The 19908-nt window shown below is 40.2% G+C and overlaps 2 protein-coding genes across 2 annotated transcripts in view; both read left to right on the top strand.

Moving 5' to 3' along the window:
* The first annotated feature begins 422 nt into the window (after positions 1 to 422).
* Positions 423 to 4500, top strand: rbp3 (retinol binding protein 3). Its single transcript, XM_084741108.1, has 4 exons — positions 423 to 1715; positions 2224 to 2414; positions 2826 to 2968; positions 3574 to 4500. The coding sequence occupies exons 1-4, from the start codon at positions 528 to 530 to the stop codon at positions 3897 to 3899; spliced, it is 1848 nt and encodes a 615-aa protein (XP_084597234.1). The 5' UTR covers positions 423 to 527; the 3' UTR covers positions 3900 to 4500.
* A 4124-nt stretch (positions 4501 to 8624) lies between these two features.
* Positions 8625 to 19908, top strand: part of antxr1c (ANTXR cell adhesion molecule 1c) — a 57542-nt gene continuing 46258 nt past the window's right edge. The window contains exon 1 of the mRNA XM_084741055.1: positions 8625 to 9295. Coding sequence (XP_084597181.1) covers positions 9132 to 9295 — 164 coding nt within the window. The 5' untranslated portion in view covers positions 8625 to 9131. The remainder of the gene's footprint in view (positions 9296 to 19908) is intronic.

The raw sequence follows: 19908 nt of genomic DNA, 5'->3' as shown, positions 1-19908 counted from the left end.
AATTAGCTTTAACTTTTGTTTTGGATTATATGATAATCAGTTTTCAATCAGTTTTCAACATTTTCTTGTGTTTTCATCTTAAAATACAACACAAAAGCCACACATCTATGTCTCATGCTTGTGAATACTGACACCAAAGGCCTTAATAAGTGAACAGTGACTTGTCCTAGCAGGGTGTGTATTTTCATCACCCTGAATCCCTTTTTAGATATTGGCTAGTTACAAGACTTATCTTATTTGACACAGGTAGCTTTAAATAGGTACCTTGTGTAAATTTAAGACTACCATCCTTGGCAACACCCCCTTGTTACTATACCTACTTGGCTAGGTTGTTATTGCCTTACAGAAGTACTCAGGATAATACGATTAGAGGTTTATTGTGGGGCAAATCCTCTTATGTGTGTGTTAACAGAAACCTTGCAGCCAAAACAGTGCCATTTGACAAAGAACCTCTTCGGAGAAGGAGGTTCGGCTGAACAACCTCCACTTCCCATCTACTCACTTTTTGTTCGAGTAAACCGACAAAAATGGCGAAGGCTCTCTTCATGGTGGCATCTCTGCTAGTTTTGGGAAATGTTCTCCATGCCTCTTTTCCTCCTAGCCTCATTGTAGATATGGCAAAAATTGTCATGGACAATTACTGCTCCCCAGAGAAGCTAGTGGGGATGAAGGAGGCGATTGAAGCAGCCAGCAGCAACACAGAGGTTCTCAACATCCCAGACGGTGAATCCTTGGCCAGCGTCCTCAGTTCTGGAGTCCAGACCACAATCAGTGACCCACGCTTGATGGTCTCCTTTGAGCCAAACTACGTCCCTGTGGTTCCCCCGAAGATGCCTCCACTGCCTCCTGAGCAGCTTGTTGCCGTCCTCCAGACCTCAATAAAGCTCGACATCTTGGAAGGCAACATTGGCTACCTGAGGATTGATCACATTCTTGGGGAGGAGGTTGCTGAAAAGGTTGGCCCTTTGCTCCTAGATCTGGTCTGGAATAAAATCCTGCCAACATCGGCTCTGATTTTTGACTTGCGCTACACTGGCAGTGGGGACATCTCAGGCATCCCCTACATTGTGTCTTACTTCACTGAAGCCGAGCCTCAGATTCACATTGACAGCGTGTATGATCGTCCCTCAAACACCACCACTAAGCTGTTTTCTATGTCTGCACTGCTTGGGGAGAGATATGGCGTTACCAAACCCCTCGTGATCCTCACCAGCAAAAACACCAAGGGCATTGCCGAGGATGTTGCCTACTGTCTCCAGAACCTGAAGAGGGCCACCATTGTGGGCGAGAAGACCGCTGGGGGATCTGTGAAGCTCGATAAAATCAAAGTTGGCGACACTGATTTCTATGTAACTGTGCCAACTGCAAAGTCTGTCAACCCCATCACCGGCTCCACCTGGGAGGTTACAGGTGTAACCCCTGATGTGGAGGTCAATGCCGAAGACGCCCTCGCTACTGCCATCAAGATCGTCAACCTCCGTGCCCAAGTTCCAAGCATCATTGAGGGATCCGCAACCCTGATTGCTGACAACTACGCCTTCGAAGCTATTGGGGCTGATGTTGCAGAAAAGTTGAAAGGACTCCTGGCAAAGGGCGAGTACAACACAGTTGTCTCAAAGCAGAGTCTGGAGGCGAAGCTGTCTGCTGACCTGAAGACCCTGTCTGGGGACAAGTGCCTGAAGACTACCAGCAACACCCCAGCCCTGCCACCCATGGTGAGACCCATTTACATAAAATCAAAAGTTTCTATAAGAAATAGGAGATTTTCACATACAGAGCTCAAAATGCTCTGGTGTGATTATGTGGAGGAAATAAACAATTTGACTGTCATTTTTATGTTTGTAAAATGAAGTTAACAGGATTTACAGTAGATAAAAATGTTTAGTTTATGGAGGACATGATATCAATATCACAGACTTAGAGACATTTATGATATGCAACAATTGAAATGTTCTTCGTATGGAAAATTCATAGGCTGTGGGACAACTTGCTGAAAAAAATACTGTCTTATTACTGCAGTGAGACATATTGGCCATGCTTATACTGTACATAACCCAACCAGTCGCAGCGGATGGCCGCACACCCATGAGCCTGGTTCTGGTTAAAATTTCTGCCTGTTAAAAGGATGTTTCTCTTTCTCTCTTTCTCTTCTGTCATGTTTGGGAATGAATTAAATTGAATTATATTACAAATACTGAGTTGTTGCATGATCTCCTCCTACAGGATTATTCTCCAGAGATGTACATTGAGCTGATCAAAGTTTCCTTCCACACTGACGTATTTGAGAACAACATCGGTTACCTGCGTTTTGACATGTTCGGAGACTTTGAGGAGGTCAAGGCCATCGCCCAAATTATTGTTGAGCATGTCTGGAACAAAGTTGTCAACACTGATGCCTTGATTATTGACCTCAGGTAGGTATTCCTGCACACAGAGCAAGTCAAAGCCTCTATTCAAAATGCATTTACTCCATTTAGGAAAACAAATGATGTGATAAAGCTGCCAAAGCTCATCCATCTGTGTCTGAAGGACTTAGTTCACAAAAATATGGTACACTACTACAGAGCTTTTTTCAAGGAGTCATCATTTTAAAATATGGACCACCAACAGATCTAGAGAATTAACCAAATCTAGGAGGAAAAACATGATCAGAATCATTTTGCCAGTTTCTCAATAAACTCATTTGAACATAACTTCTTACCGCACCCCAGCCAAGAAAAGATAATACCTTTACCACAATACCTGTATAAGTGAAACGTTCACAAAAGATCATTCAAGTCAATGAACTGAGCCTTTTTATGATTGTTCTTTAACTATTTTTGCAGGAACAACATTGGTGGCCCAACAACAGCCATCTCAGGCTTCTGCTCTTACTTCTTTGATGCCGACAAGCAGATCGTGCTGGACAAGCTGTACGACAGAACTTCTGGCACCACCACAGAGCTCCACACCCTGCCCGAACTCACTGGTAATTTTAAAGAATTACATTTTATTGTAGTCTTTGTGTATAGTTCCGTAGATTCCTGCTAGCTGGTGAACATAGTCGAGAATTTAGCAGCTAAAGAGACAGATAGTTCCCTCAGGAGGTGGTGGGTACCAAAAGCAGAGTGCTGTGCCACAAGGCTAACGTTGCACTGTGTAAAATTGGACAGTTTGCGAACCAGTTTGGTATATCATCTCAAATGGTGATCAGTGTTTACAATGTTTCTGCTGCCCCCAAATGCCCAAAAATCAATCACATGCAAGTTCAAGAATACACGAATACGCTAGAAGCCTCCATGCTTTTTAAGATGGTCTGCCCGATTGGTTTAATGAGTTTTTAAGCTGTCTGGATGTAATCCCTCATTCATGTATAAATAAGTGATGGGTCATTCTGGTGGACCAAGCTACTATTAAAGGCAAGAGGCTAATCTGTTTTCTACTTGCTTTTGAAGGGAAGGGAACACTTCCCTAATCAAAGTCATCCATACTTGCCACCTCCTTCCTTCAATTTGGCGTTGTACCATGACTTCTGTACCTCATCTACGTCACATTTTGAACCTTGTTTGGCCTCCATCTTATCCTCCTCTTCAGGCACAAGGTACGGCTCCAAGAAAAGCCTGATCATCCTGACCAGCGGAGCAACTGCCAGTGCTGCAGAGGAGTTCGTCTACATCATGAAGAAGCTCGGCCGCGCCATGATCGTGGGAGCGACCACCGCCGGGGCCTCCCACCCACCCAAGACTTTCCACGTTGGCGAGACCGACATCTTCCTCAGCATCCCCACCGTCCACTCCGACACATCCGCCGGGCCAGCCTGGGAAGGAGCTGGCATCGCACCTCACATACCCGTCGCAGCTGAGGCCGCCCTCGAGACCGCTAAGGGCATCTTAAACAAGCACTTTGCAGGCCAGAAGTAAATTGTGTCCTGAAAAAAGGCCAGGGGAGGTTTAACACTTTTGCTTTGGCAGCCAAATGGTTTCAAGATTTAGACTCTACACTTCGTTAAGATGTGAAGAATGTAGGTTCAGTACAAAGTGTAATCTGTTATTCATCACTTCAAAACCTAAGCCTTTTTAGCCTGACTGTAATGCAGAACAAGGTTTCAGCAGTAGGATTTACTTCTAGCTTTTTTCCTGTTGAATGCAACTCTGGCTGCTGAAGATTTTGAGAATGAATGGCGCTGAGAAGCCAGCATGTATAACTCTGTGTCAAAGATCAGTTGTCAAAACTTCATCAGAACAACTTTAAAAAATTTAATATTTGAAAAGTCAAAATGCAAAAGAGAGGAAATAAAAATGCTTTTAAACTAAGTTTGCTATTCATGTATTATCTTTGAATTTTGGAATTGCAACCTCTGTGAAGTAATTCACTTGCTGATTCATGCCGAAAACCATGACACGATGTCCTCATTGCATATCAGAGATACTGTATGTCCAAAATGCCATGTGGACCTACATGGATTGTATCAATATCAGTGGTGAGACAAAATAAACAAGACAACTGAAATATAAAACAAAAGTGTGTGTTGGTCGTGTTTTGCATCAACAGATGAAGAGGCAAAGTCACTCCTACCTTGCAAAAATCCTTTCATGATGTTATCTTGCATCTGTTCTACAGTGAAGCACAGACAGTTGCTTTTTAAATTTAAAATAGAGTTTGTTATAACAGATAACTCTCAGTTACAACAGCGGGACAGAAAGAACTTTAATACTGAATAGTTCACAAACAATGCAATAAATATAAGACTTTCTGTGCCACAATAGACAAAGTCTAGACAAGCAGACAAGCAACAGAGGATTTTATCAAGACTGAACTGTGCCACAAGAAAAAGAACAGTCTTCTGCTGTTGGGCTGTCATGCAACTTTTCAAACCCTGTGTTTTGTCAGTGACAGTGCAATTGCGAAGATTACACTGTGGCAATTAAGGGCAGTTATGTCAAGGACATGTTGGTCTTTGATCAGTGACAGTTTTGGTGGTTTCAGTGGTCTGGTATGGCACCACGTGAATCAGAACAAAAATCAGTCTTGGAATAATTTTGATCACATGTTACCCATGTGGCCTTGGTAAGTATACAATAAAGGACAATCAACTAAACAGAAACATATTTAAGAAGACATTTTATTGTTGTGCATTGATGCAAAATAAAACCAGACTTTGATATCAATGTGTCTTACAGAATTAAGATATTACTATTCTAGTCTAGTATTCCTAGTATGCTACAAAAACACATTCTTTGACTACAGAGCCCACAGTGGGACATTGGCAAAAAAAAAAAAATCTTTCTGTTTCAGCTGTTTCAGCATTTCCTGTCATCAGGGACGATGATGGAAATAAGTCTTACACTTTATTGTGTTGTCCTTGACGATGTCACACATGCTGGTACAAGTTTTTTATTGCTGTATTTGATCCTTTGTTGAATAAACTACACTCAACTAAATAAAACTCATGCTCACGAGAAACTTTACCACACGCAATAGATAAGTTTCTTGTCACAAGATAAGTTTCTAGTGTGAGTGGGTAACTTTCTCAGTTTCATAAAGAAACTTTTTGCCCATGTCCTAGTCTAACTCATCTAATCAAAAAAAAAATTAAAGTTACATAACAAATGACTGAAGCTTCCCATTTTGTATAATTACTGGTAATAAACTTGACCTTAATTGTGCACAGAGATATTTGGCTGCTGGATACTTTTAATGTGAAAAAACTTTGTTTTTGTTTTTGTTTTTGTTTTTTCTGTTGTGCAATTTAGAGCATTCACCAAGATAGTTAAGTGGATAAGATTCCCTGGCCTGAAGCCCAAATGAAAATAATCTCTGAAGAGAACTGGACCCTCTACCTCATGAAGCTAAGATGAAAATATAGCATACGTAGAACACATGTAAATCTTAATGAGCTAAAATTTAAGTTATTAAAAGTTATGTCATAGGACTTTGTTGGTTTATCGAAGGACAGCCAATGGGGCCAGAGCATTAAAAGACTCAGTCATGTCCAAGTCATGTTGTCTGTCCTGAAGCTGAAACAAAGTAGTTCCAACAGAAGCAGCTGCTGAAGAAGTGACCTGTCAAACTGAGAAATTAAAAAAGAAAATCAAATTGTTTCTAATGTTCATCACTGTGACTGAACTGACTCATTGTTGTTTCAACTTAATATCTTAAGCTTATTGGACGGGTTTTTTCAAGTACAACTTGAGTTTATTTGTCTATAAAAGCTTATTTTTTCTGAATCATTATAAAATGAACTCCACTCAAACTAAAAAAGTCTCAAATTCAATCAATTTGAAATCTTAAGGAAGACACTTACTTTTTTCAGATAAAACAAAGTTTATATTTTTACAGTGTATTATTGTTATTTATTTATGTGTTATTTATGAGCTTATTTAATAGTCTACAATGGACCTGAGTGTTTACAAGTGTGTTGTACAGCAAGTTGTCCCACAGGATATTCATGAATGTGGGACATGGGAGTCGAGCTCTGGGGAGTTGGACTTTCATTTGTAAACCACGGGGATCAGGAGGGATCAGTTAGGTGGGGAAAAGTCTGCACACATCAACATGTGTTGAGATTTTAAACGGGGGCCAAAGGGTTAAGGGGTGCAGTGTATGTGTGTGGGAGTCTGAAGCTCTGCAAAGGGATTAATCGTGTGAAGAAGTCAGGCTGCTTCTTTTTAGGAATGTGTGCCCCTGCCTGGTTTGTGTAGGAGTGACAAGACAGCAGATTAAAGTTCAATTATATAAATATTTCCCAGGAGAAGAGTGGCTCTGGGAACATAGCTAAGGAACTAGCATTTTTGTTGTTACTGTTTTTTGATAAATTTAAATAATGCAGTCAACTTTTATTCTGAAAAGTATAATTGCTGCTCACTAACACTTTGTACACTGTAAAAAAGAAACTATTAGTTTTCATTTTAAAAGTTAGTGTCTAGACTGCCTTAACATTTTAAATTGCCTGAATTTAGATATGTCATTGACCCTACAGCTCTTCAGTCACCCCGAATATTACAGACAAATTTGATTGACTTTTACATTATATCAGTGACATATGTTACTTCTTCATTTCATACGAGGAACTTAAGCTTCAGTTGTTCCCTTTGTTGTGACTTTGGGGGATGGGGACCAAACTCAATATAACTTTCATCATAGTTTGTCTGAGTAATGTCTTTACTGTCACACAATGTATGCTGGGAAATTTGCTAATTTAGACATAATCTATTATTAACCAGGCCTTGTTTTGTAGATGTATTTTTAACAATGATCACATACAGCACTAACCTGACAAATACATTTTCTGTGACTGCTTCATAATAAAAGTCGCCCAGTGTTTTGCCAGTTGAATGCTTTTAATTTGAAGGTTTGTCAGTTGAAAACGCCTGGTTTGCACAGGCAGAAACTTTATTCAGTTCTGATATAGGTAAGTGAACAGTACAACAAGGCTGTTATGAATAATATAAAATTAGAAACAGTAATGCTGGATTACATGCATAATTTTCTGTGAACCATTCTTGTATGAAAAGGCAATGAGAATCCTGAGCGGGAATGGCAGACCCCGCCACTAACTGTAAAAATTACTATGTGTAAATTTAAGAAATGGCTATCACTGTGTAGGCTACATAATTATTTTAAGAGTGAAGGAGCTACTCATCCCATAAACCATTGTATATAATACTGCTTCCTCTTGAAAGTAATAATAATAATAATAATAGTGTTGTAATATGTTGTAAGTTGTGTTATGTGTGCATATAAACTGTATTCACAGCAGCATAACAACATTATTAGTATGTTATTAGTATTGTTTCACAACCTTATATCTTGTGGTGAGTCTACCTTGGAGTGTTGCAAAACTATGACTAATAATCTCAACCATTTATTCAGAATATAAAGGGGATTTTTACTTTTGCAACCTCACCACTGAGCTGGACTGGAGCACAGAGCAAAAAGGGGAGGGACAGAGGAGGGGTCGGTTGAAAGAAAAACTAAAGCTACAGTATGAGTCACTGTGTTTCTGTATATTTGATTCCGTCCTCTCCCTTCCGCGAATTATGTTGATTTCTTTGACCAGCCAAAACAAAGTAATCAGATTACTATTAAGGTAGCCAGATTGTTTCTTTGGAGATAAGCTTCACATCTAAAAATTATTTTTGTAATCCAGTCTACCTCCATCCTTCCAGCTTCACGCCATTATTTGTGTATCACCTCCATATGTTTGATGATGTGTTTGCTGTACCCTGTAAATATGCCATTCAGCATATATTTGCCACACTCTCATTACAGCCTCTGGTTTATGATGGTGTAATTACAGGGGATGTTGCTGTTCATGGCCCCTGCTGCTGTAATTAACTGGCAGCAGCAGCACAGAGAAAGCAAACAAACTTGTACTGATTAATGAGGACAAAATGCTGAGATTTACATGGATGATCACATTAGTTTGAGTTGGTCACACAGACATGACAGTGACACTTCATATACCTCATCCTAGTTATCATCCCTTCCTGCCCTGCGCCGATTCCCCGCAAAATGCGCCAGTCTGCCACGTGAGGGAGGCGCAAAAGTGCATCTTGACCCATTTTCCCTCTTTCTCTCTCCTCCTCAGTTTGAAATATGAAACCTGGTCCATTTCAGCCAAGTCTGTCCCCCACGGGCTCCCAGTTCCTCCAGCGCCAACGCTGCTCTGCATTACCCAGCTTCATTTGGCTTTTTCAGACCTTAACTTTGACACTTTGACAGGAAACTTTTATCCATTTTTTTTTAACGAACCACCCACTCCATCCTCCATCATACTATTCATTTTCTCCCCTCTGACTCGGGTTTGGATTTGTTTCTGCAAAGCTTGTTTTCAAAACTTTTTTTTTCCTTGCAAACTTCATGAGGATTCCGAAATATCCGAAGTTTTTTATTTTCGAGTGAATCCCTCTGAGAGAAAGCATCTCTCCGGCTGGCTTTTTGACCGGGATGCGGGTGGTCACGAGTGTAAACTGAGCTCTAAATAACAGAGACGTGGAAGCATCGCCTGCATCCTTTCTTTTGTCTTTGTTGCATCTCTGCCTCATAACTCTGACTTCCTGGGATGTAAGAAGACACTAAAGCACTGTGGCTTATTTTTTTTATTTTTATTCATAAAGGAATTAACTTTTTTTTTTCCCCGAGGAGAAACTATGGCGAGATTTTTGTTGAACATGCGCCTTGTTCTGGTTTTATTCGGATTATTTTTGCTGTCTTCTCCATCCGCAAGAGCCGAGCCGGAGCAGCAGAATGAGGAGGAGGAGGAGGAGGAGAGCTCCTGTCAGGGCGCTTTTGACCTGTATTTTGTGCTCGATAAGTAAGTTTTAACAGCTTATAACTGCTTTCTATTCATACAGACATAATAGAAATAGGCAGTAATTGCAGCTGTGAAAGTAGCTAGAAAAATACAAAAAAAATAACATAACATCTACATTTACTTTTAGTATTAACCTACTTTGAAGGGACTTTCTGTGTCACGCTGGGGACAAAATGGCAGTTTATTTTCAACATTAAGGAAATTATATTAAACTTTGAGCTTCTGACTTGAAAAAAGTAGGAAATAAGTTAAGTCAATGGACTTTTGGTTGGTTTATTGCATCGCTGCGTCTGTCCGTGCTCGTGCGCGTGCGTGCGCGATGACGTTGGAAAGGAGGCTGAGTAGGCATGCAGTCGTACAGTTTGCTGAATAAGCGAAAAGAGGGGTGATGAATTGGATGCTACACAAGAATGATATCTCTCAAGGGCGTAAATTAAGTTTCAGCATGGGGGAAAATTTTGGGTCAAACTCTGCAGTTCCTGCGCTCTGGTGCTCTTTGAATGCACCATTTTGAGCCTTCTGTATCAGTTTACAGTGGTAGTGTCTTTCTTTATGTAAAAGAAATCACAAAATTCAGGTGCCAGCTGACAGTTTAAAGTAGGACTGCAAATTTTGTGCACTGTCCTTAACTGATAGTTGAAAGCCCCAACAATTGGTTAATCATTAATAACCAAATGCACATTTTTCTCATTTTTTTTGCCTTTTTTTCTTCCTTTGTCTCATTTTAAGTTGAAGTTCAAGTTACCTTGAACAACAATTGACTCTGCCAGACAAAACTAATTTTTACCTAATTAAATAATGATAAATCATTAACATCCGTAATTCAAAACCAATGGAATATAATGCAGCAAGCAATTATTTTCTTGATTAATTGATCAGTTAATCCTGTCACAATCTTGTCAGTTGAAAAATAGGTCCAAACATGTGGACGTACATCCATGTGCTCCACATATTCAGTTTACTGTTGGAAAGGAGTAAAGAAACCCGAAAATATTCACATTTAAAAAGCTGAAATCAGAGACTTTTTTCCTTTAAAAATGGCTCAAACAGATTATTCAGTTATCAAAATAGTTGACGATTGACTTAAAATCAATTAGTAATCAGTTAATCATCGCAACTCGACTCTCAGGTAAGAGATTTTTCAAAATAAAAGTCTTCAGCTACTTTAATGTTTCTTTCACTGGGGGAACAAATACACGTTTCCTCTTCCATCCCCCCAAAATCTGCACCTCGCTCTGCCATATCCCCTGCTTCTCTCTCCACATCATTTTGTCATTCGCCTGTAAAAGAAAAAGACAAAAAACCATAAAACTGCAAGGCAAAAGAGGCTGGGCTTTTCTTCCCAAAGGGACTTTTTTTTTTTTTTGCTCTTAACTCAGTGACTGCTCACCGTTCACTCTTTCATTTCCACTCTCTGTACACCCACATAGGAAAAATGTTGTGGTTGTGTGACATCTTAGCGCTGGACTTCAGCTGGGGAGAAAATAAAATGTCAGGAGAAACTTCCAGACTGCCTGCTTCTCTCTTAGTGCCTTTACTGTAAGGTTCATGCAGAGGCCTACAATTTAAAACAACCTTTATACATGATTTATAAGTGGTTGCTAATAACATTATTAATTAGGTTGTAAGCACTTAATAATCATTAATAAGATGTTACAACACATTAGATAAAAAGGGCAATAGTGGCCTGTTGCTTGCTAAATAGTGAGCTCACATTTATCTGCACTGTTGTTGCCTCACGTCTCATTGCTTACCTAGCTTACTTTCAGCAGCCTTATACCTGTCAGCTTCATTAGATAGGTCTGTTTCTCACATTACTAGAATTTAACCACCATCAGCATATCTTAATAGTCAAAACGTTTAATTTGACATCAAATAAACATCAGATTATCAGAATCATTCACTAAGGATTTGGCAGTATTGTTTGTTTTGACCTTTACAGCATCATATTAGCAGCCTTCCTCATTATTATCACAGATTTTTATATGACAGGAGTCACTTATAAATGGTCCTGTATTTCCCACTTCATAATAAGGCTCTGTTATGTCAGTTATAAATATTAATAAGATTGATTTATTGCATGCAGTAACTGGTTCTCACCAAATAGTGAGCCCACATTGATGCATGGAATCGGTGTTGTAACTTTGTTACATATATTATATTATATATAGGCTATAATTGTTTATTAATGGTTTATGAAGTGTACATCCTAATTATTAACATATAACATTTATGAGGGTATGTTTATTATAAAGTGGTGCCAATTTTAAGGGCAGTAACTTTTGTTTTCTGACACAGTTAATGAATTGTAGGATGGAAGTGCAAGGATTAGTCAAATAATCAGTTATTGATAATATATCTGATAATGGATTGATTGTTTTAGTAAATTTTCAAGCCAAACCTTGTGGTTCCAGCCTCTTAAGTTTAAGTATTTGCTGCTGTTCTTTGCCACTATTGACTTTTGGACGGTTTGTTGGACTAAATATGCAAGTTGACGGTGTCTTGAAACCTTTTTTTTTTTTTTTTTTTTACATTTTATTGACTAAATGATAATGAAAATGATAATTTGCAGCTTTATCCTCCTCTGTGCCATTTTGTCACTCATTACCCACTAAAACTCACAGATTAAAAGTGCTGCTTGTTGAATTTTAAGACCTCATTGTTCTAGTCATCACTGTAGTCACACAAGCTATCATCATTGTAAGCCACCAGGGCTTTATTGCAGCCTCACTGTTCTACCTGGCTGGTTTCTTGAGATTACCTACCCTGCCTTTAAAGCATTTTGCTGTTTCAGCTCTTATCCTTCATCTTGCTTTGATGGAATAACGCCAGGAATGGGGAGGGGAAACAAGAAAGGACAGGAAGCAGCAACATTTATGGAAAATGTGGTCTTAATTTGGAGAGCAAGATGTTGCACGCAGCACCTTTAAAGGCCTGTCTTTTGGGTTTCATGTATGAGGTTGCAAGAGGGAGAGAAGTGACTTTATAACCTCTCGTATTCACGCTGACGGCCCCAGTTGGAAATCAGTGCCTGGTGACAGTGTAAGTGCTTTGCTGTATGCGCTGAACTTCACAGCACCTTTGACAGTTTTTCTGGCAATCGATTTCCGAGGTTAAGTGGACAGAAAGCATGTGACTGCTCCCCAGATGTGGAGGGCTGCAGTTGGCTTGCCCTGTGCGGTAAACACTGACACATGCTGCAAATAAAGAAACGGCTTCTTTATTTTTTCCGACGTCAGATTCTATTGTTAGTTCGTCTGCGTGCTTCGGTGCCCACTCTGGGGGTGACTAACATAATAGATGTTGGTTGTTGACTTCAAACAAGAGGAAGCTCATTAGTGACCTGTCTCAGCCGCCACTCAACCCCATCCCTCAGGCCTGAGTGGGTTTTATGAGACACGGTCTGAACTCTCTGCCCCGGCTGATCCATATGGAAGGCGTAAAGTATGTGAATGTGAGAAGAGGTTTCAGTATGTAGAACAGCAGAGGATACAGGGGACTGAAATGCTTCCTTCAATGTAAGACACAAACAGCTGCTGCAAGGATGTTTGGAGAGTTTGAATCATTGGTAACCTAGATTCCAACTGCATGGTTGTGTTGTTGGAACCACCCAGCCATAAACCTGCTGCTTCTGTTCTCCTTAACCTTTTGTACATCACCAAAGGGTGCACAACAATCTATTAAAGCAAATACAGCAAGATTTTGTTGCCTAACTTTTATAAGATTTTGAACAAAGTGACTTCAGGCCAATAGCCAGTTTGTTCATTTTTAAAAGAGGGATGTACCCAATTTGTTCCATTCACTTGTAACCAGAGAAATGACTCATTAACCACTCTCTTGGTTATGCTTTTAGCTTTATAGTACAGCCAGTATTATAGATCTACGAGGAAACTATCAGAAAGACAGGAGGAGAAGGAGAAAAAGTTAGGGTTATGGCTAATAATATTTCAGAGCCATGGTCGGGGCCACAGATTCTCACTTGCACAAACCTCAGTCAGATGAAGGATCAATGAGTCAGGCAGACTAGACTGACATATTTAAACTAAACAACCCCTCTGCCCTGTGGGGTGGGCAGTGGCTCTTGGCCCCAAACTGGGTCCAAAAATATATATATGAAACTAAGTTGAATGAGTAGGATTTATGTTTGGCAAATAAACAAGCAAGAGTTTGATGCTGATGCCATCATGTTGACATTTATTTCACTAAAATTCAAAGTGGATACTTTCTTTATTAGTAACCCCAATATATGTTGGCGATTGTTAGAAAATGTTAACAAGGGGGATGGCATACCTCCTTATATTCCCTCAGATTGCCTACTGTCTAGGAGCCAAGCTTCAGACATGTTTGATTAGTCTTTTAAGTTGCATAAAATGGGACGGGCAGGATGTTAATTTACTGTGAGCAGCACACCAGACCAGAATGAGCACCGTAGTTGAACAGAGGGAAAAACAAGGCTGAGGGTGTTTATATCGTGGCCACAGAGGATGCCACTTATTAGCTACTACTCTCTGGATGAAACTGTTTTCATCAGCAATAGCAGCTATAGTGTCAGCCCAGGAATTAAATCATACTGGATGATTCTGCAGCTTACAAATTAAATCTGTTACCAACATTTAGTACCCATGCGGGCATTAGTGTGACAGTTATATGGCAAGGTTAAAAGCAAAGCCATCTTAACCAGCTGCATGTTGATCATGTGGTAAAAATGAACACACTGGCTAATCTGTGAGGCTGCGTTTAGGTACAGAGGTGCTTTGAGCTAAATGCTAACTTTTGCTAATTAAAGGCCTTTTCACACCGCTGTGTGGTAACTCACCACCTCCAGTTATTTTGATAGGAGGAAGGCATCAAAAGGGAAGCACTTTCAATCATGGAGGTGAGAAGAATTTACGGCTTAAATGAATATGCACAGATTTTGCTCTGCCGTTCAGAGTTTACCGTGCTGAACTTCTTGTGGTAATTGCTTGGCTTTGGCCGATCAAGTAGAGGGGAGGGGCATCGTTGTTGCAATAGTAAGCATCACACAGCCAGAAAGAAGCAATCATGGAGAAGTTGATTATTCTGGTGTTTGAATATCTGCAGTTGTACAACATGGTGCTAGCCAGGTGTATTGAAAATCAGAAGACAACATTTCCATCAAACCAGTATACATTTTGGTGATGGCATGGTTGAAAACATTGGTACTGAATGTGCAAAAACATCTTTGCTGAACAATGTCTGGGGCTTTGCAGAATTGGCGAAGGCCAGCACCGTGTCTGCAGACAGGGCTGGCAGTGTTTAGCTGGAAAGAAAATGCACGGACACATGGTTATGATGACACGATTAGGATGGGTCTGTTTATTAAGAATGAGAAACACACTTTGGGCACTGTGATGTAGGTGTAGAAGAGAGCTGAAGAGTAATGAGGAAAGATAACTGCTGCGTTGGCCCATAAAGTCGACTCCAAAGGCATTTATTGGACATGATGTCACGTCATGGCTCGAACTTGTAGGACAGTGCTCTCTGAGGCATATGGACGGCTGCAGTCTGAAGGGCAGAGAAGGTAGCTAATGACTGTATGATTGCCAGTTTGAATGTGGGACAGCTGGGACTGGGTTTGGAAAATTTGGGCTGTAGCGAGACACACTATCCTTAACTGCCCTGCAGAACTACAGACTATATGATATCATAAAGGAAAGTATGGTTGTTACAATACCCAAAGGAGTGAGGGGCAGCAGCACAACAACCAGGGACAGGACTGAAAGGCTGCAACCAGAAACAAGAAATGTAGAAGTCGGTTCTCCCTTCAAGTCTCGGCAGCACACTGGTGTGAAACTGTGACTTTAATACGCATGCACCAATAAATAATAGGATACAGATGCTGGAGTAAATGGGAGACTGCTAACACATATGGTGGTCAGGTAGGAGCAAAAACATGCAACTTGACACAATATATAAAACCAATGGTATCCAAATGAAAGATCTGTTGTTAGAAAAAACATGAACAATTCCAAATCCCTGGCAAATAAAAGATGAGAAATGATGTTCTGATTAAATAAAATGCAGGAAAATATGGGTCGTAGCCACACCCGGAGTTAACGATGTGACATCACATCATATCCCTGAGCTGTGGTTTATGGTATGCTTCTCAGACATGCAACAGCAGTTAACTGATTTCTCCACTACTGTAATGTGAATTAAGTTACATGGAAATTAGACTAAGAGTCTACAGTCACGCTGGTGGCTCTTTGAGGCTGTACATAGACACAGTGGTGCTTTGGGATAAAGGCTAACTGCAGCATGCTAACATTCTCACAGCTGACAATGCTAATGTAGAGGTCTCCACAGGGCCAAAAACTCATGTCCAAACCCAAAAAGACCTAGAAATGTGCAACCTGGAAGCAAACCAGACCTATTATTTGAAAGCAGGGACCCCAGACCCATGCAGAACCAAGAAATGTCAGACTCAAACCCAAACCAGACCTGTCTATTATTTCAAAGCTGGGATCTGGAACCATGTAGAACCAACAAATGTCAAATCTGACCCAGCCGACAAACCTGATGGGCACTGACTTCACAGCTGATTGTTATAAACACATTAACGTTCATTTATAAGTTGTCAAAACAAATTTTGTGTCTTATTTAATGTAACTTTAGCAGCCTTCTCCCTTGTACCTCGCGGTGATGCATATAATCCATCCTCCTCTCCAAGAAAGTTGTTTTTAAAATATATCCAGCTTTGGCTAATTCACTCATTATTTCAGCTCAAAAGTCCACTTGCTCCTTTGTTGCCATGGCTGCTAACATTAGCATTGGTAATTTGCTATCATCTGTGACTCTTCACCCCATGAGCAGAGGCATTGGATTGCGCAGGTCATTCAGCACCACCTTGTGGCCACAGTTTGCAGTTTGCTCGCAACTGCTGAATGTCGCTTCTTCTCTGATCCACTCTCGGCTAACTTTTTAAGACTTCGGAAAGTGGGACATGTCAGAAAAAGTTTTGTACCCACTAAGTCAATGTGAACATTTTCAAGTAACACTCATAGTCCTGTGGCCATACAAAAGACCTCTTAATTTCTTCAGCCATTACAAAACCTATGAGCTACAGTACTGTTAGCTAACGTGTTTAGGGAATTGTTTTGCCTCCACATAAGCTCCACAAAAAACAACATGATATTTACCAAACTAAAAGGGGTTTACAAGGATTCATCCTCTGTAAATTATGAATATTTGGCAGAGTTGTGGACCAACCAATCAGTTGACTGACCAAGAAATCAGCTTTGCAATCCCTTGAACCACATAGTTAGCTTGGCTAAAAGTGTAGATACAACCAAAGTCTAACAGCCAGTGGCTAGTTTCCCACCTAGAACAAGACACCTGGCTAATTCATGCTTTTGGGGATGTAAGTTTTAAGGAGATTTGCTTGTTGGTCAGTTTAGCTGTCAAATAATGACAGCATAAGCCTCAAAACACTCCCAGTGATGATTTGGTGTATACCTTTACGCCCCATACTGCTGTGTATGTACATACCAAGATGTATATTTGCTGATTCAGAGTGGGCAGGATGCAGCTTGCTGTTTTATGTGGAACACAGAGCCAGAGGAATGGTTTTGGGTGTGTTCATAGAGGAATTCACCTATAGGCTACATGCCAGTGTTTACCTCCTGATGAAGACTGCATTTAACCAGCTTGTTTATGATGACTGAGCTCAACTTATACAAGATATTCTTGCACAAGATACCTCCACGCTGTTGTTAGCAGTGTTGAATTTATGAATAAAACCAAGGAAGGTGAAAGCATGCAAAGAGACACACTGAGCCTGAGATGCTGTCTTCCCCTGACTCCCTTTGTGTCAGTGTCCTCTGCCATTTTCCACAAGTTCTTTCCATCTCTCTTGTTTCCACCAGACTCGCATTACCTTTTTCAGTCTGGCAGCAGTATCATTGTTTTAAGATGCAGAGATCAACTGCTCTTGCAACACTTAAAGGAAGTTCACTCCAAAATCATAAATACATACATCTCCCTTGGCCTGTAGTGCTATTTATTTTTCTTCATTGTTTTGGTGAGAGTTGCACAGCTTGTGGAGATATTGAAGGAACTACTAGTGGAAAAGAAAATAGTTCCGACATGGAACTGATTACAACAAGGTCTGTGGATTATCTTCAGTAACCAGGTCATGATTTTTGGAAAGAGACACTGCTTTTTGCTTCAAGCACCACAAGCCATTTAGTCACATTACCCTGGAGAGAAGCCAGACATCTCTACAATCTCCAAAGCTCTGCAACTCACACCAAACTGGTACAGATGGATAAATAGCACTACAGGCCAGGTGAAAGATTTCAGGGTGAACTGTCCCTTTAAGTGCTGCTATTAAAGATAATCTTTCTCCAAGCAAATCTTTCATTTTTGTTGTGTCTTTATAATTTGACAACACTAATCATGGCTGCAAAATGTTGTTGTTGTTGTTGATGCAGTCACCAGTTGGCACACCGGCTGGTTGGGCGTTGGGTCATGCCGCTCGAATCCTGGCAAGTCAGCGGAAAAAACGAAGTGCAGCTGCAGTCCATAAATATTTTCGATGATGTCTCGCTGTGGAATACGTTCTAGCTGTGGAATGACAGTCGCTCTGTGTTTTGTCATTTAGCCTTTTTTTTGCAGCATGTTGCTCTGGTGTTTTCAGCAGGAAGAAATGTCTTGTTAAATGATATCATGCTGTCTTAAGGCCCTCAGGGACAAAAACAAGACAGGTTTTAAAGAGGATAAATAGAGGTTTAGATGAACTCTAAACCTCCTGGAAATACATTTGATTCATGATTCTGGCTCAGTTTTCAGTAAAAAAAAAAACACATTGCAAAGTATATTTTCTGTGGTTAGATAATGAAAAATCAGTATCATTTGTTGCACATCTCAAATGCCTCTCCACTAGATAGTTTTTTTCCAAACAATTCCTCCCGGTTTTGGACTAGATGTGCAGCATTAGCTCAGCAATCACGCTGTAAAGACTTTGACTTCTGCAATGGCTGTAAAAGTAGGTTAGTGGTTTTAAACAAACAAATCCTTGTGCCCAGTCAGTTAAATTGGAGCACCACCATTGGCTGCAGGCTGGGGTGGTGTGGGTAGGCCCAGCTGGAATTGCAGACAGCCTCTTTAGTGGAATTGGGATTTTTCTTTTTTCCTTCTTCGACACTTTGAACCGTGAGAACGAAGCCCAGAGCCGCTAAGCCCTCAGACCGATGGAGCTTTTTCCCACATGCCGTCATCTGGGAGAGAAGTGCTTGCTGGGTAGTTGAGAGTGGACTTCGTAGAGAAATTAAAGAAAGATCAATATGAAACCAGTTTCAGCTGTTCCTCTGTTCTTCCTTTGCTAAAGTTACAGGATTGCAGGCACAGTCGACAGTTCCCGGAAATTCAAAATGGCCGCTTGAGGGCCCTTAGCACAGACAATTTTTTGTAACATGCACTGTTTTCTAGAGGTGTGGATTTAAGTCACAGGACTTGGACTTGAGTCGGACACAAATTTCATGTTTCAGTTACTCAGTAACTCAGACTTCAACACTCATGACATCACTTCAGTTAATTCCACAGATCCACTTTGTTTGAGCAGTATCCAATTAAGTTGCAGGAGAAACCCACGAAGAAATAACATTATGTTATTGAGTGCCAGTTGGAAAATGATACCAAAGACAATTTAATTCTCCTCCAAAAACTATTCAGTGGTCAACAAAAAATGAACTACAGTATGCATGTAAATAAATACAGACGGAGACGCAACAACTTCCAATTCTGTTTGACATTTCAAATTACGCAATGAACAGTAAGTTTAGCCTCTGTTGTTAAAATTGTATTACATTTGGTGAAGAGCACATTATGACTCGAAACTCAAAGTTTAGACTAGTGACATGACTCAGGACTTGTCTGTCTTATCTTGGGACCTGACCCAGGACTTGAGGGCAAAGGATCAAATACACACAGATGCTACAAAATTTATGGACCTATGCCAAAATAAACCAGTATAGATGTGAAAGGCCACTTTCAGGCTGATAATACATGTTGGTCTGGCTCAACTTCTGACTTGGCCCCTCCTCTGCTGTTTTCTCCTTTGAAGGTACCTTAAAGCAGTATTAATTTGTAAATTTTTCTTGTATTGATATGAGCTGTCGTTCCACCCAGCCAACCAGCATGCAAGCTCAATGTTCTATTTCCTGTTTGGCTCTGTTTAGCTTTACACCAACTTTGTTTTGTTTTGTTTTTTCAAGCTTTTTTTTTTTTCCTGAAACGAGCTACCTGCTTCTGTGTACAATGATAAGCAACTAAACATTAAAGCTGTGGCCTGTAAAACCAGAACAATGAACCTTGAACACCTCCTGGAGCTGAGGCGAGCTTTAGAGTTGGGTTTTAATTATCTGTCACTATGAACAACATATTTCATGTTACGCATAGTCTGACTCATTTTTAATATAGAACTATTAACTAAAGCAACTTTAAAGTGTCAGATTTTGTTTTCATAATCTCTTTTAACAAAGTGCAGATGCTAAGTGTGTTGTTGTTTAAAGGGTCATACCAGTGGGTTTGCATGTTTAAGCTCATTTATTGAAAATCACTTGTTCATATCACAGCTAACAAAACATAGCAGA

This window comes from Lutjanus erythropterus, chromosome 17 (genome assembly GCF_056507025.1).
Source record: "Lutjanus erythropterus isolate fLutEry1 chromosome 17, fLutEry1.hap2, whole genome shotgun sequence".
NCBI lineage: Eukaryota > Metazoa > Chordata > Actinopteri > Lutjaniformes > Lutjanidae > Lutjanus > Lutjanus erythropterus.
Note: the sequence above shows the minus strand (reverse complement) of the source record. Positions and strands in the feature narration are given on the sequence as shown.

Coding starts and splice junctions, on each gene's coding strand:
- rbp3 (XM_084741108.1), top strand. CDS start 528: ATGGCGAAGGCTCTCTTCATGGTGGCATCTCTGCTAGTTTTGGGAAAT. Junction 1,716..2,223: donor CCCCAGCCCTGCCACCCATG/GTGAGACCCATT, acceptor CTCCTCCTACAG/GATTATTCTCCAGAGATGTA. Junction 2,415..2,825: donor GCCTTGATTATTGACCTCAG/GTAGGTATTCCT, acceptor CTATTTTTGCAG/GAACAACATTGGTGGCCCAA.